Source organism: Microtus pennsylvanicus, chromosome 10, assembly GCF_037038515.1.
Source record: "Microtus pennsylvanicus isolate mMicPen1 chromosome 10, mMicPen1.hap1, whole genome shotgun sequence".
NCBI classification, from domain to species: domain Eukaryota; kingdom Metazoa; phylum Chordata; class Mammalia; order Rodentia; family Cricetidae; genus Microtus; species Microtus pennsylvanicus.
In genome coordinates, this window is record NC_134588.1 from 56,997,788 (window position 1) to 57,012,463 (window position 14,676).

At 43.9% G+C, this 14,676-nt stretch overlaps 1 protein-coding gene across 1 annotated transcript in view; it reads left to right on the forward strand.

Annotated features, from left to right (window-relative positions):
• The first annotated feature begins 952 nt into the window (after positions 1-952).
• Selp (selectin P) overlaps positions 953-14,676 on the forward strand; it is a 36,289-nt gene continuing 22,565 nt past the window's right edge. Inside the window, exons 1-4 of the mRNA XM_075987336.1 lie at positions 953-970; positions 3,328-3,411; positions 11,871-11,961; positions 13,943-14,329. Of these exons, the coding sequence (XP_075843451.1) occupies positions 953-970; positions 3,328-3,411; positions 11,871-11,961; positions 13,943-14,329 (580 nt within the window). The remainder of the gene's footprint in view (positions 971-3,327; positions 3,412-11,870; positions 11,962-13,942; positions 14,330-14,676) is intronic.

Consider the following 14,676-nt stretch of genomic DNA (forward strand, 5'->3'; position numbering starts at 1 on the left):
ATTAAGAAACATGAGCAATTGAAGAAGAAGACACCCACCATTGACCTGTGGTCTGAGCAATTACATCTTTCCCCAAATTTCAAAATTTTTAATTTCTTCCAATAAGCTTCAGTCCCTTTCTACGTTCTCCGTACCATGCGGCACTGACACTCACATCTTGATGTTGTCCCAGGACTCTGGAAGTTCTCCATTCCTTTACATTTGTTTTGTTTCCTTTGGCTGTATTTTTTTCCCTCTGACCTAGAGTCTTGATATCAAGAAATTTTCCTCTTGGCAATCAGTCTGGCTTATGGATCTGCCCCAAACAGCAGTGACACTAATGTCCACAGATCAATGTTTATGAAGTAGCCAAATTCAAGTCCTAGGGCACAGGCATCCATGGACGGATCACAGCACTGGATTCAAGAGAAGTCATGAAACCAGGGACTGGCACAAGAATCACCGTTGCTATATTGGTATGTTGTACCAGATGTTAGTCCTACAAAACATCTGAGGAGCCAAAGGCTGTAGTTGTGTGCATGTGCAGAGCTCACTGAGTCTAGGCCATGGGATAGATGCCCTTGGCAGCTGAGCTGGTTACTAAAGCATGAATAGAGACAGAATAACCTTGACACTGCAGTGATTGGAAGTATGGGTCAAGAGGAACAACCTCAGAGCTGGGATCTAGACCAGGGACATGTAGTTTTCGATAGCAGTTCTGGGATCTAGGCCATGGGCCAACTCCTTCGGTGGCAACATTAGTGTCTAAAACCTCTTACAGAGGTCTATCTACAGAGTTCTGGGGATAGAATATCTGTCTATAGTGATGGTTAAAGTCTGAGTCCTGAGGACACAAAGTTCTGCCTCAGAGCTAGGTTCAGAGCTTGGGTTTGTAGAAGGGCACAGTGACTCCAGGGATGGGGGCACCAGCTATCTCTCTGTCATTGTTTAGCTGATATCTTGAAAAGAGACCATGCGCAGACACCTCACGGTGAGAATTAGATCACAATGTTGATGAGTCTGGCATCCAAAGTGAAGAAACAAAACAAAATGAACAAATGGAGGAAAGAAAACAGAAAAACCGCCGTCCAATCACAGCAGCAGAGTCTGCGTTGAGGACACTTGCAGAGAGGTTCAGGTGACACACGGCCTTTTGAGAAGTGGTGGCCCTGGCTCCAGCCCCAGGACCAAGGAGCTTCCAAGTTGCTCCTTGGAAGCTGTGTCTTCTTTTCGAGGAATTTGCGGTAAGAATCATGGTAAGTTACCTTCATGGAAAACAATGTGAATGTCTCCTACAGACAATGGGGCCACCAAGGGGTACTGGGGAGTCTCCGTGGCTGATAATGATCACCTCTGCCTTTCTTCTTATTTCCATGTGTCCCCAGGCATCAACTATATGTTGACTTGCCAGTCATTTTCTCTCTGTGTGTAACCTCTGGTGTTTTGTTCCACCGTGGTACTGAATATTTTTCCATGAACCTTTGTGCTCTCTCAGAGCTGTTTTGATTTGTGGGTAGCTGTCTATATTGTGGGATGTGAGGATGTCAGGGTACACAGAGTCAAGAACTTTCTACTTACTCCATCATCCTGCTGACATCACCTCTCTAGGAAATCTCTCTGAAATTCTAATACTACAGTTTAATGTTACCTAACTTAAAGGCACATTCTCAGTAGGAATCTCTCATTATCCATAGCACCCTCCCTTAGCCCTGTGTGAGAGTCTTTTTTTTTTTTTAATGGAGCAATGTCAAACAGAGAGGCCAAAGAATAAACAGTAAGACTGGAGGGAGATTGAAGTGAGTGTTTTGTGCACTGGCACCAACAACACACTTAACACCACGCATGGTCTTATCCCAAGCACTGAGTTTACATAATTGCCCCGAAGTCCCCATGCTTGGTGACTGTTACCTTTGTTTATTTATACGACTGAGGAGAATGAGCCAAGGAGCAGTGAGTAACTTAATCACCTCATACAGCTGAGAATCGGTGGAGTCAGGCAGTCTGGGTGTGGTCTCTAAACCCCCCGTTTCATGCAACCTCCGAGTTCCCCTATCTTTTCTCACTCAGTTTCCCTTACTCCTCTGTAGCCATTCTCCATGACTACCTCTGTAAACAGCTTTTCTATCTGACCTGTGTTCTAAAGCTCTTTGCCTTGGTCCAAACCCCAAGTCATGAAAGCAGGTCCACACACTACTTTATCCACCTTTGCCTTTTGACTTTCTTCCAGTTCCTATCATCCCCAGTTCTGAACCTATCCATGCGATGTCTGTGAAGGAACCGTAACAATCCTAAAAAGAGTGAACGGAAATAATGGTTAAAACTATTAACTAGAAGTTGAGAAGGATAAATTGTGAATTTTCTCTCCAATTTGATGTAAAACACTTGGTTTTTGGTCTTGCCACTCATCTGGTAAGTGGCCATCATTAGCGACATTTGGGGAACACCTTCAGTGTGTCTACTATTATTTTCATCCCTCTTCTTGTATCAATTCATGTAATTTCACAAAACCCTGGGAGGGAGGATCCACTACTATCATTCAGATTCACAGTTGAGAAAATAGTGTAGAGAAACACATTAATTTAGTGATTTGCCCAATAGATGGCAAATGGGGTAGGAGTATAGGAATAGGCCTCAAGACGTTTAAACATCCTGCCCAAACCCTAACCATTGCACGACAGAATGTTTGGTCCCACATACCACAGTCTCCATGAGAAGAGAAATACAGACCTTCCCTTTTCTATGGAGACAGGGTTAGGTTCTCGAGCCCAGTCTGGCCCAGAACTCTGAATCCTCTTCCCGCTCCCAAGTTCTGGGATTATAGGCATGTGCCACACTACACTTGGGCCCGTGACTGTTCCATAAGTCGCTTTAAAACTGTTTCCGACAATATTCCTCAAGTGTCAGAAACTCTCACTGGGTTTTCCCTTTTCCACACCCTTAGCTTTTTGTTTCTATTTTCTGCTCTGTCCCCTCAGCAGGCTCCTGGAACCGTACCATTCTCGGGCATCTCCCACTAACTGGAATTTACCCTGGGAATTTGTCATTAGTACAAAGCAAGTCTCCCAAACCTAGGACCTTAGATTGGAACTTGTATGATAATCAAAGCAAATCTGACCTCTCGGGGCACAGGGACTCTTCCTGCTTTGCTCAGCCTGGGATGTCCAGGCATGATTCACACCTGCGCCTGTCTCCAGACGGTCGCCCGTGGAAGAAGTGACCCGCTGCTCCCTTGGCAACCGCTTCTTCCAAGCTGCCAACTCTGATCCTGCAGTATCAACATTCTAACTTTAGGGGAAAGGCCGTGATAAATTTCTCAAAAGCGAATAGGAAGTTGTTTTTCCGAGGCAGCCTGACACCAAGGGGAAGCAGCAAAAGTATAAGAAGCGTGGCGTGGCCAGAAGGGAGAAAGCCAGTGGAGTCGTGGAGGAGATGGTAAGTTCATTTTCTCTGTGTGGGAAGTAGAGGAGTTAAAGCGGTTTCTGGCTGAAGGACCGAGGAAAGTTTCACAAAGTAAGGAACAGCAATAGCCATGGGACTTTATGTTGAATAGCCGGTTAGAGCTTGAAGGCTTTTTTTTCTCTCTTTTTGAAATGAGGTCTTATTTATTACCTTGGCTTGTTAAACTCTCTCCTCCTGTCTCAGCTTCCGAGATAGGTAAGATCGTAGGTTCACATCACCATGCCTGGCTTGAAAGCATCTTTAAAAGCCTGCTGTTCATTTGGATTCTCCCAACATCTTAGTAAGTTTGGATGATTTCTAGTTTACAGCTAGAACTGTTGTGGCTTACAAAGGGCAGGCATTTAACCAGTGGCTACATGCCTGTCAAGACTCGATGATGCTGCCTTCTAGATCGCATTCTCTGGCTGCAAACACTCTCCACGAGAAGAGATCTTGGCAAGATTGTCACCTCTTTGCTAAGTCTGCGGGTGTCTCTGGGATAAATGGAAGGCTGAGAAAGCGCATTGGGGCACCTACAATTGAATAGCTTCTTACTCATTTTATTCTCGGCCTTCTTAACACGTTTTCTAAGTCTCAGGAGTTCTCTGGGACTAATCCATAAATATCCATGGGGTTCTGATCTAAATTTCTATCTTTAGTGTTACTAATTCAGTCTCCTCATCAATGAATTGGATGTAATAATAATAATCTACATATATTATTCAATATCATAGCAGAAAAGAAATAAGATTGCACCGAAGGGCATTTATATCTCTAGCTACCATTTAAGTGAAGGAGAAAACTCTGGAGGTATAGTGAGGTTGGGACTGAGGGAAGATACAAAGGCAACCAGATATTTTGAACTCAGTATAATGACTCTGGATAAAATATGCATAGTTGGGGTACTTCCATATGCATTCCAATATACTAGGAGTATCACTCATAGTTTCAGAATTTGAAATCTTCTAGTCTGTGCCTAATGAGGGAGCAGGCATGTGTTCTCTTTTGGGCATCTTTCTGTAGCACCCCTGAAGAAAGCCATGCTTGCATGGGATACTTCCTCCTCCCTACTTCCCCGCAACGCACCTTTGCAAACCCCCCTCCCGTGTGTGTGCGTGGAGAAAAATAGAGATATGAGGATGGTGACATTTGAGCCTGCACTATTTAATGACAATGACATAAATTGGGATTACTGGTGTATTTTTGCATAGCCTTCTTCTGAATCAGTTGACGCAAGTGAATGAACCATCCATCTCTTCCTTCTATTCTTTTTGGCATCCTCTTCTATTCCAAATACATAAAAATATTAGATCATGGCATTGTTCAGGATTCTGAGGGAAGCTACAATTTCTTTGCCTGGATGAAAAGACAAATATCCACACAAGCTGACCTTTACAGACATCAGTAGGAGGTTCTTCGACTTCCAGGCAGGTTGCAGAAGACCCTTGGGACTTTCCCCGCTATGCGTTATGCTCAGGTGCTCCTCAGCTCTCACCTTGAAAGTAGGCTGGAAGCCTGTACTGAAGTGCTAAGGACGAGCCCTGGGACTGGTCACAGCACTCCTTAGATATCTTCCTCTCCAAGGTCATTTGTCTCTTAGGATTCAGAAACCTCAGTCTGTCTGTAAGAAATCTGCTTCATGTTTAGACAGTGGCTTCAATGAGGACCCGAGAGAATTAAGTTAAGTTGTATCTCGTGGGATGGTTTTCAATCAACTCGCATGGAGCTGCTCCTGCTTAGGGATTAAGTCACCCTGAGGTCTGACAAGGCTTCAGCAGGCCAAGGAGCAGCTCAGGATCACTTCCTGTGAACTCCTTAACCACTTCAGCCTCCAGCTTCTTCCAGTTTCTACTGCTCCTTCTATCATTTCTGTTCCATAGTGTTTTAGGCTGGCAATGAGCTCTTCGAGTATGCATCTTTAGAGCTCTGTGCATAGAAGACCATTAGTCAGATCACCAAAGAGATCTTGACTTTCATCTAATAGACAGTACTGAACAAGGTCCTGGGCAGGCTGATTTTATACTGAGAGTCACTATATTGCCTTCCAGGTGTCTAATGCTTCTGCTGGAAGAGCAAGGCAGATACTCTACAGCATCAAATGCAGAGGAAATCCTTCATGTTTTTAGGGATGTAGCTCAGCCAAGGACCCATGGTCTTCTTGAAAATCAACTATGTGCTTTATTTTAATGCTGCTGTTTTGTTTTATACCATAACTCTGCCTAGTCTAATTTAAATACAGGCTTTGGTTCTGAGTGGCCAGGTAAGGGATTTGTCTTATTTCTATCTGAAATCTGTTGAACTTAGAGACGAGCTCTTTTCTAGTGTTATTTTCCGGGGGTGGGAGGCGCTGCTGGGACATTGACATTCCACCACCTCCAATCAGAAAGTCAAGGTCACTGAGGGCGGAACTGTTGCCATGCCTCGTGATACCTGGGCTTTGCCACTCTGAGGTCATATGGCTCTTCGTCCCTGGTGTATCTCTTCTCTTCCTTCCCGTCTCCGTTTCCATTGACTGCAGCCCATCAGTTCCTCTTTAACTTCAATCAGGACCATGGTAATGGCCTCTGCTTTTTGTGTCTCAGGCTTTACGTTCCTGCCTAACAACAACAGCCTTGTCAGGTGCATTTTTTTCATGGGGCTTCTCAATTCAGACCCTGAAAATGGCTCCCTTTCTGATTAGCATCCAACACAAGACCTGTCTCCAAACTCCCTTTTCAGTTACTCTCCAGAGTTCCAGTTTTCAACATCAGCCAGAGCACAGCATAGTTCTTTTAAAGTTGTCCCCTGGCTTCTTTCTGTGCTTAGAATAAGAGGTCATCCTGTGCTTTGGCTCCAAGAGCCTGGCATCATCTTTTAACTACTTTCCTGCCATGTTTGTTTGCCCCCTACCACATCCGCTCCAGCCACATTTCTTCTTTATGTTGTTTGACCTTATGCTTGATCCTGTGTTCAAGGCTTTCATGTTCTTCCTGCTGCCCACTTGACAGCTTTCTCTGATCACTTTGCTGTTGGATTAAAGAGCACCTTCCTGTAGAGGACTGCCTTGAGGTCCCCGGCTGACAGCTCCCCAGTCCCTCTGTCACATAACCCTACTTTAAGTCTTACCTGACTTCTATTTCTGTGCATCTTCATTTTCTTTAGTGCAACCACACGTGTTCATTCTGAGGACAGATACTGAGTCCACTTTCATCATCTTAACTCTTGTCCCTGGAAATGTGCCTGAGGTGTTTTAGGGACTTAGTTGTTGTTGGAATAACTAATGGAAAAATAACCCCCAGATAGAGACAAGAGAGTGGTTGTTTGGTGTGGAGGAAAAAGTGGTCTGGATAGCCAGACTACTCTAAGGGGAAAATTAAGGGGAACTGGGCTGATACACATAGGTACTCTTGGCATAAAAACACAGGGAACATATAATACATTATGGAAATCATAGCATGTCTTATTATAACTTCATCATAGTATTGCAAGAAAGATTGGATAACTGAGAAGTAGTGGCAGAAAGAATTGTCAAACAGTAAGGGGCCATATTTTTAAGGGTCTTCTTTGTATATGTTGAAGAATTTGAATGTGTGGCTTAGAGACAAGGAATCATTGGTTTTTAAGTAGTAAAGCAATATAACAAATTATGTTAGAAATGTCATTCTGGGCTGGGGATATGCCTCAATAGCAGAATACTTTCACAGCATTCATGAGGTCCTGTGTTTAATCCCAGCAACACACACAAAAAAAAAAAGAAGAGAGAAAGAAAAAAGAAAGATAATCATTTTGATTGCATTTTAGAGAAAGAATTAGCAGTAGTTAACCTTGAGAAGTGAGGCCAATTAGAAGCTGATTTCTGAGGCCTGGAAAAGAAACAACGGCATGCCAGACAGTCTGTGACAATCCAAGCGACAATTTGGCAAGTGTCCAGGATTCTTGCCACACGGTAAAGTCGTTAGGCTTCCTCAACAGGTTGCTGTAAAAGGGTTCAGACAAGGGAAAGATTGTTGGTCCTCCCTCCCTGCTCCTACCTGGTGGAGGAGTTCAGGTTGCCATGGAGATGTAGGCAGAGGAGCTCGGGTCAATGCTACTGCCGGGTTTAAGAACCTGCATTGGTTGTGTGCCAGAGCCCTTCAGAGTCAGACTGCACCAGAACATTACGTTGAAACTTAATTTTCTTTTAAAGAGTGGTTGCTATGTCATGTCCTCTAGGCTTCCCGAGGCACACCACCTTTGGAACATCCCTCCAGCTCCCCACATCCTCTCCCCTCATTCCTACATCCTGTCTGTATGGAGTTTAGAGAGTCCGTCAGGCTTACCTGAGCCCCTACGGGAGCTGTAGGAAAGAGAACCGTCCTGCTCTTGTTTCTCTCACATCAAGTAGAGTGAGGGAAAGTGTCGGGGTGGGGGTGTGCTTTTTGGAGGTTGCCTTATTTAGCAGACCTCTGCCCGATTTCCAGTCGCTTTCTTACCATTATTATTTTATTTATATTGGTTCATTTTGTTTATTTCAGATTTCATCATTCATTTGTATATCTATAAACCCACCATTCATTTTTTAAAAATATGCTTTATTGTGGATATTTAAATATACAGTATAATGTAACAGGATACATACAGGTAGCCAAGTGGCTTTCATTGCTTATTTTTAATTTTGTTTTTGTGGAAAGAATAGCTAAATCATATTTAACAGGAATATATAGGTAGTATATTTTTATTACCTACAATGGTCATGTTGCACATTGGGTTCCTAGACATGTCACTCAATAAATCTGTTACTTTAGTGAGTGGAGTAAATGGCAAGAATATTGTTTTTCAGATCTGTAATTTTTTTTACTCAGACAGTCTCTAGTATAGCATATTGTATCAGAGGTATCAGATTATGATTATCATTTATTTACTAATTATCACATTTCCACGTGGTGTGAAGAGCTGAGATGACCCATGGATATGCTTATAGGCACCACAGTTAGCCAGCTGTTTCCAATGTTGCCATAGTTTCTTTGGGACCTGACAACCTGCATGGTCTTGTGTCTGCTCAGTATTCATGTTGGGAGCCTTATGCTCTAGAACGAACCAGAAATGGAGATGCTGATTTGGGGACTTTTACAAATAGACGACCATAAAGCCTAGAAAAGAGGAATAGAATAATCATGGAAGCAGGAACACACTAAGGACAGAAAGTTGGGGCAGATCCAAAGGAACACTCAGAAAAAGTTCTCAAGACATTAGAGAAACATCACATTAAGCAAAATGAATTGCCTACAGCAAATGCTGGTGCACAGAGTTCAAGTAAGATAGAGGCAGAAAGTTGCCATTTAGTTGGGTGATGTGCAAGTTCACAATAAAGTTCAAGAGAGCAGTTTGATAAGAAGGTGGAAGCTGTGGGCTGGAAAACAAAGAGGAGGCAGGGGAGTTGCGAACTAGTAGCTGCAGAGGAAGCAGAGAGAGCCAAGAGGATATGGACAGGCAGACAAAGGTCAAAAAGGGGTACCACCTCTGCTTCTGAACTGCTGCACTGTGGTCCCCTCTCTGTGGCTATGGGACCCCTGTATGTTGGTCCCTCTTCATATAAATGGGAGGCTAAGAGGCCAAGATTCTCACACTTTCTGCTCCCTCCTTGACTCTGCCCCAGCTCTAAGTAGCAGTGCCGATAACCAGGGTGCTTACACAAGGTTTGGGCAGTCACAGGATGTTATTCTAATGACCCAGTCAGGCTCAGACTCTTTTCAGACACTTACAGTTTGAAGCAGTCTGCCAGACAGCCTTAAAGATTAGCAGAGCACATGGCTGCTTCACCTAGAGAGGCATTTTCTCTTGTTACAACACTTCTTGATTGGTCAGATACACAGGGTCCTTAACTCTTCAGAGTCCTAGGTCCCTTTGCTCCCTAAAGCTGTCCTGTAGAGTAAGAGCAGCTATAAAAGGTTGCCGCCACCCAAAAAGACATTTCCAAGGAAAACTGATTACGAAGTAAAGCTTTCGAATACTACCACGCTTCATACCCACACAAAAAGTCCTGTCAGCTACCACTAAATCAACAGGCAACCTTACTATTGACACAGGGGTTTGATTTGGGGGTTCATTAAGTATGATCAGAGTGAGGAGGTTCACCTGATCATGGTGGCTTAATCCCAGCACATGGGAGATGGAGGCAGGAGGCTGAGGAACTGGCTACATGGCAAGTTTAAAGTTAACTTCAACTACATAAGAATTAGCACAAATGAATTACTGGGTTTATGAGCCTTTTAGGAGTCTAATTGCTACAGATAAACATTCTCTTCACCATTTCCACGGTTCATCAGCTTTGTAAGACTAAGAATTAATATATGTTGACCTGCTGTGCACTTAGCTAGCCAACTTGGGAAAAATCACTTAAACTCCGTGATGGGATGTGGTGATCTTCCCTTAGTAGACCAGAACACCTACTGTGGAATGCCAGGGAAATGCAGAATTGACTCGGCAGGGACCCTTGCATCTCCTGTGGGACTGAAATAGCTCAGGAAGACGAGTCCTGGTATTTGATGATCTTGAAGAACAGAAGTGTCAAAATGAAACAGGGTGCACAGATGTTTGTGTCCTCCTTTTATGATGTCAGGACTTCATTGGAGCATCACAATTTTCTAATACCTTACGTTTCCTCAAACCCCTCTCCCCCCCCCCCTCTCTCTCTTACACACACACACACACACACACAACTGGTACAATAGTTGGGGAAATTTAAATAAAATCTTGTTTTAAATTTTGTACAAATAAATGGACAACTCAGAATGGGGAGTACCTCTTTTGAGGGTTGTATTTAAACAAAAGCTTATTTAAAAGTTGAAAAAAGTTAATACAGAAAACAATGAGTAGATTTGGGCACAGTGATTTTTTTAAAAAACAAAGTTAGAAGCCGCATCAGCTCACTCTCCTCATGCCTTTTTTAGGCAGACCCCAGCATCTGAAATGCCTAGACATACCATTAGTGGGACAAGTCACAGGGGCCCAGGTGGAAATGCAATGGATTTAAAACTGTCATGTTCCTCAGGGTGGAACCCAGCCAAGGGTCAAAGCCAGTACTGGGTCCCTGCATCAGGTTACATTGCTATGTTCATCAGGAAGCACTGGGTCCCTGCATCAGGTTACATTGCTATGTTCATCAGTAAGAGCTTTTCTTTCGTTATCTCCAAAATTTCGGAAAACTGTGTCACCTCCCCCCCCCCCTTTTAAAGTGGAGCGTTAAAGATTTTCTTCATAAATTTTGAAATTAAGTTTATATTTCCAGCATATTATAAACATAGCTCTTTAAAAAGCTGTTGTATTCTGTCTTAAAGTTCAACAAAGGTATTAAATGCTGGAATGATACAAACGCTAAGAGACATGAGATAACATGGACATTACTACTATTCTCTTTGTCTCCTTAACTACTGATCCCCATTTTACTTCCTCTACAGAATCCTAAGCTAATATAATTTTAAACACAATGTCTTTTCTGCTTATTTATAAAAAATATAATAAGTAAAAATGAAAGTATCTTTAATTGTCTGGAACCATAAGTCTCTGAAAGTTAATTTTTTTTTAAATGTCACCTACATGGCAATTATTTTGAGAACACAATTAAGCTGTGATGAATATAGTACCAATGTTGGCACTGGAGAGACAACTATGCAGAGGTCAGTTGACTAGTGTGCTGGCTTGTGAGGACACTCTACCTACCCATAAAAGCCAGAATTCAGAAACTCCAGGGTAGACAGTGCCAAGCTGGCCAAGTCACCCACCACTGTCTGGGAGACTTGCTTTGGTCTGAGTTATGCATGTCTTGGTATCTGGAGCCTGCGGCCAGCAGGCCATCTGCCCCCTCAGACATATGGGGTCCCACACTGTGTCCTCTGCATCCCGTACCGTGTATGGTAGCGGTACAGTCTGGGCAATTCAGAATTTCTCTACAGTCATTTTAGTTAGCTATTTCTCTGAGGGAGTCGAAACCCTGGGTTTAAATACAAAACCATTGTGTTCACGTTGGTCGTAACATTAGAGCGGCTTTGGAGGCATATTGGTACCCTGCTCAGCTTGGACACGCCTCATACTCCACATCCTCAAAGGCAATGCACTGTGAGTTTGAAATCTTAGGGGGGTTATGAATATAAAAATGTCAAGTAGACAGCTTCTGCATCTAAATCGGCAATTTTCATTTGTAAGATACCATTTAGATGTTACAAGTTCAGTATTGCTGTGTGTAATAATAACTTGGACAAGATGAGCATTTCAAGAACTTACCTGTCTGAAGTCATCTCTAAAGGCCAATAGATTTGATATGCCCTTCACAGCCTCGTTATGGTGGGTCGGGAGAGTGTTGAAAAAGCAGAAGGAAGGGGAAGGTCCACAACACCTTCCTGCTGGAGATAAGAATTATCCCAATGATTCTCAGCCGAATTTCTACAGTCTCATTGGTTGTTTGTAGATACTAAAAGAAAGTTTCTGTTTTGTTTCAGGCCGGCTGCCTAAAAGCTTCCTGGAAGCCAAGACTCCAGAGTGCAGTCCTCGGAGCTGCTCAGCTTATCTGGTTCATTGCTTTGATCTCTGGTAAATACTACGTGAACCTTCACCTGACCTGAGTATTTAGGAGTGATCCCAGGGTCAAATGGGAGTAGTTTGGGATGGTAGCCTGCTGTGAGGCATGGGAAACCATTCACACCCAGGGGCCTGAAAGAAATACACAGCAGACATTATCACGCTGAACCGCAGGGTTGCTGGATGGATCAGCATCATCTAGACAGGACAGGCACAGGCCACAATATTCTCATTGACTCACAACATTATTTCAGTTTCTTTAAACATAATTTTGGGGGTGGAAAGATGACTCAACAGTTAAGGTTACCTGCTGTTTTTCCAGAGGACCCAGGTTTAGTTTCCAGCACCCATGTCAAGTGGCTTACGGCTTCCTGTAACCCAGTTCCTGGGGACCTGACATTCTCCTGACTCAGACAACACCTATACACAAGTGGTGCACACAAACCCGCGTGAGCACACACACACACACACAAACAAAAAAAAGTCTTAAAAAAAAATAAAAGTGAATTTCTTCAAAGTCAAAGTAAACGGTTAAGTATATAATATTAATACATTAATCACTGCCTTTAGTTGCTGGAAACAACAGTGCAATCCTAGCTGGGCCAAAAATAAATCTCCTCTCTTACTATGTAAACCAGGTTGGCCTCAAGCTTGTGATCCCTCTGCCTCAGCCTCCCAGTTCTGTAAGGAAGGTTGAGGTTACAAGTGTGTACCACCATGCTTGCCTGCCTCCAGAGTAAAGCCTACAGGCAAAACACCACCACCGAGGCGCTCGTGAAGAAAGTTGAAATATGGCATATCTCATGGGTCAAATAGAAACAGAATTTTATAAACAGGAAGGGAGTCGTTTCCAGGTCTGATTGCTGGCATTGTCCACCTCTTCTGGGGAACTGGCCTCTTCTGCCCCATGAGTTCCCACGGGCTCCAATAACAACCTCTGTATCAAAGGGGACATACTTTATTTATTTTGTTTTTATATCACAAGCACTTACAAGGAAGGGTCCGTTTTAATGCATGAGTAAGTAGATTTGGAAAAGGTAATTTATCAGGGAGAAACAGCTAAGAGAAGTAAAGTGTGTGGCTGCAAGAAGGGAGATGTTTCCAAGCCTAGCCCTACAGCAGTTCACGAATTCAGGGGGCATCTACTTACTACATTATCAGTAAGGGTCGACCACTGTGATTCATGATGAGAATCTGGGGCTAAAAGGGGGCCCACAACCAACCAGACTCACATTGGTGGGTATGGGTCACATCACAGAAACAGGTCTTACAACATGGGGCTAGAAGAGAAGTGAGAGCCTGGAGGAAGAAGGGCGAAGTGTACCTGAGTCTACCAAGGGAAACAGAAGAGGGGAAATTACTAGGAAAGAAGGGGAGCTTAGCCAACATAATAGGACAGCTACAAGGGAAGGCAAAGGAGTAGCCAGGCATGGCGGTGCATGCTTGTGATCCCGGTACTTGGGAGGCTGAGGCGGAGTTCCAGGCCAGCCTGAGCTATGCTGTAAGATCCTGACTCAACAAAACAAAACAGGTGTTCTGTAAGGAAGAAAGTAAGCATGGTGGGCACCGAGACTGAGCAGTGGGAGGCTCCAGATCACAAGGCTTCTCATTTCCACCACACGTTCATGTGCTGCCTAATGTGAGCTTGGACAAGCCATGTACCGGTCTCCTTAACTGATGAAGCAAGAGTAGACTGGCTGAGCGCTAAGCACACCCCCCCCCCCCACCGTCTCTGCTATCTTGGGATCACCAATCTCTAAACATCCCAAATCTTTTAGAAGATGGCGCTTTCCTTTCTGACCTCGTATTTTCCACTTTTAAGTGGAAAATAGAACGCTCCTTTTCCCTTAAATAACACCAGGCAGAAAACAGCCTTGTTCTTGGCATCTTTCTCCTGGTGACCTTCATCTTACTCTCAGAAATAAGCTTAGAATCAGGCTCCATCCAGTGAGTAATACTAACCAATGTTTATTTCCCACCCCATCCCCCTCAGAGTTTGTAAATCAGAAGGAAGTGGCAGCGTGGACCTATAACTACAGCATAAAGGCGTACCCGTGGAATTACTCTCGGGCATTCTGCCAGAGGCACTTCACAGACTTAGTGGCCATCCAGAACAAGAATGAAATCGCGCACCTCAATGACGTCATCCCGTACTTCAGCTCTTACTATTGGATTGGGATCCGAAAGATCAATAATAAGTGGACCTGGGTGGGAACCAATAAGACTCTCACGAAGGAGGCTGAGAACTGGGCCGACAACGAGCCCAACAACAAGAGGAACAACCAGGACTGCGTGGAGATCTACATCAAGAGTAACTCGGCCCCTGGCAAGTGGAATGATGAGCCCTGCTCCAAACGCAAGCGGGCCCTGTGCTACACAGGTGAGGCCTCCCCTGGGCGCGTGTCATCGTCCCTGAAAAATAAGTCTTTCCTGGTCGAGGGATGTAACCGCCTGAGTCAGTGACATGGGGCCACAAAGAGAGTGCAGAATTGCTGGCATTCCCGAGTGCCTCGGAGAGGATAGGATCAAGATTAGAGAAAAGCATCTATCTGAAGCTAGAAGGGACTTTAGTATTGCCCAGCCCACCCTCCTTATTTCCGAAGACACTGTGCTCAGGAAATGTTACTTTCTTAGGGCCAGGAGGCTTTCAAAGAATTTTTACAAAATAGAAAAAGCATTGGAAATCACTGACAAAGTGATGCTATGTTTTTTCTGATGACAAAAGTC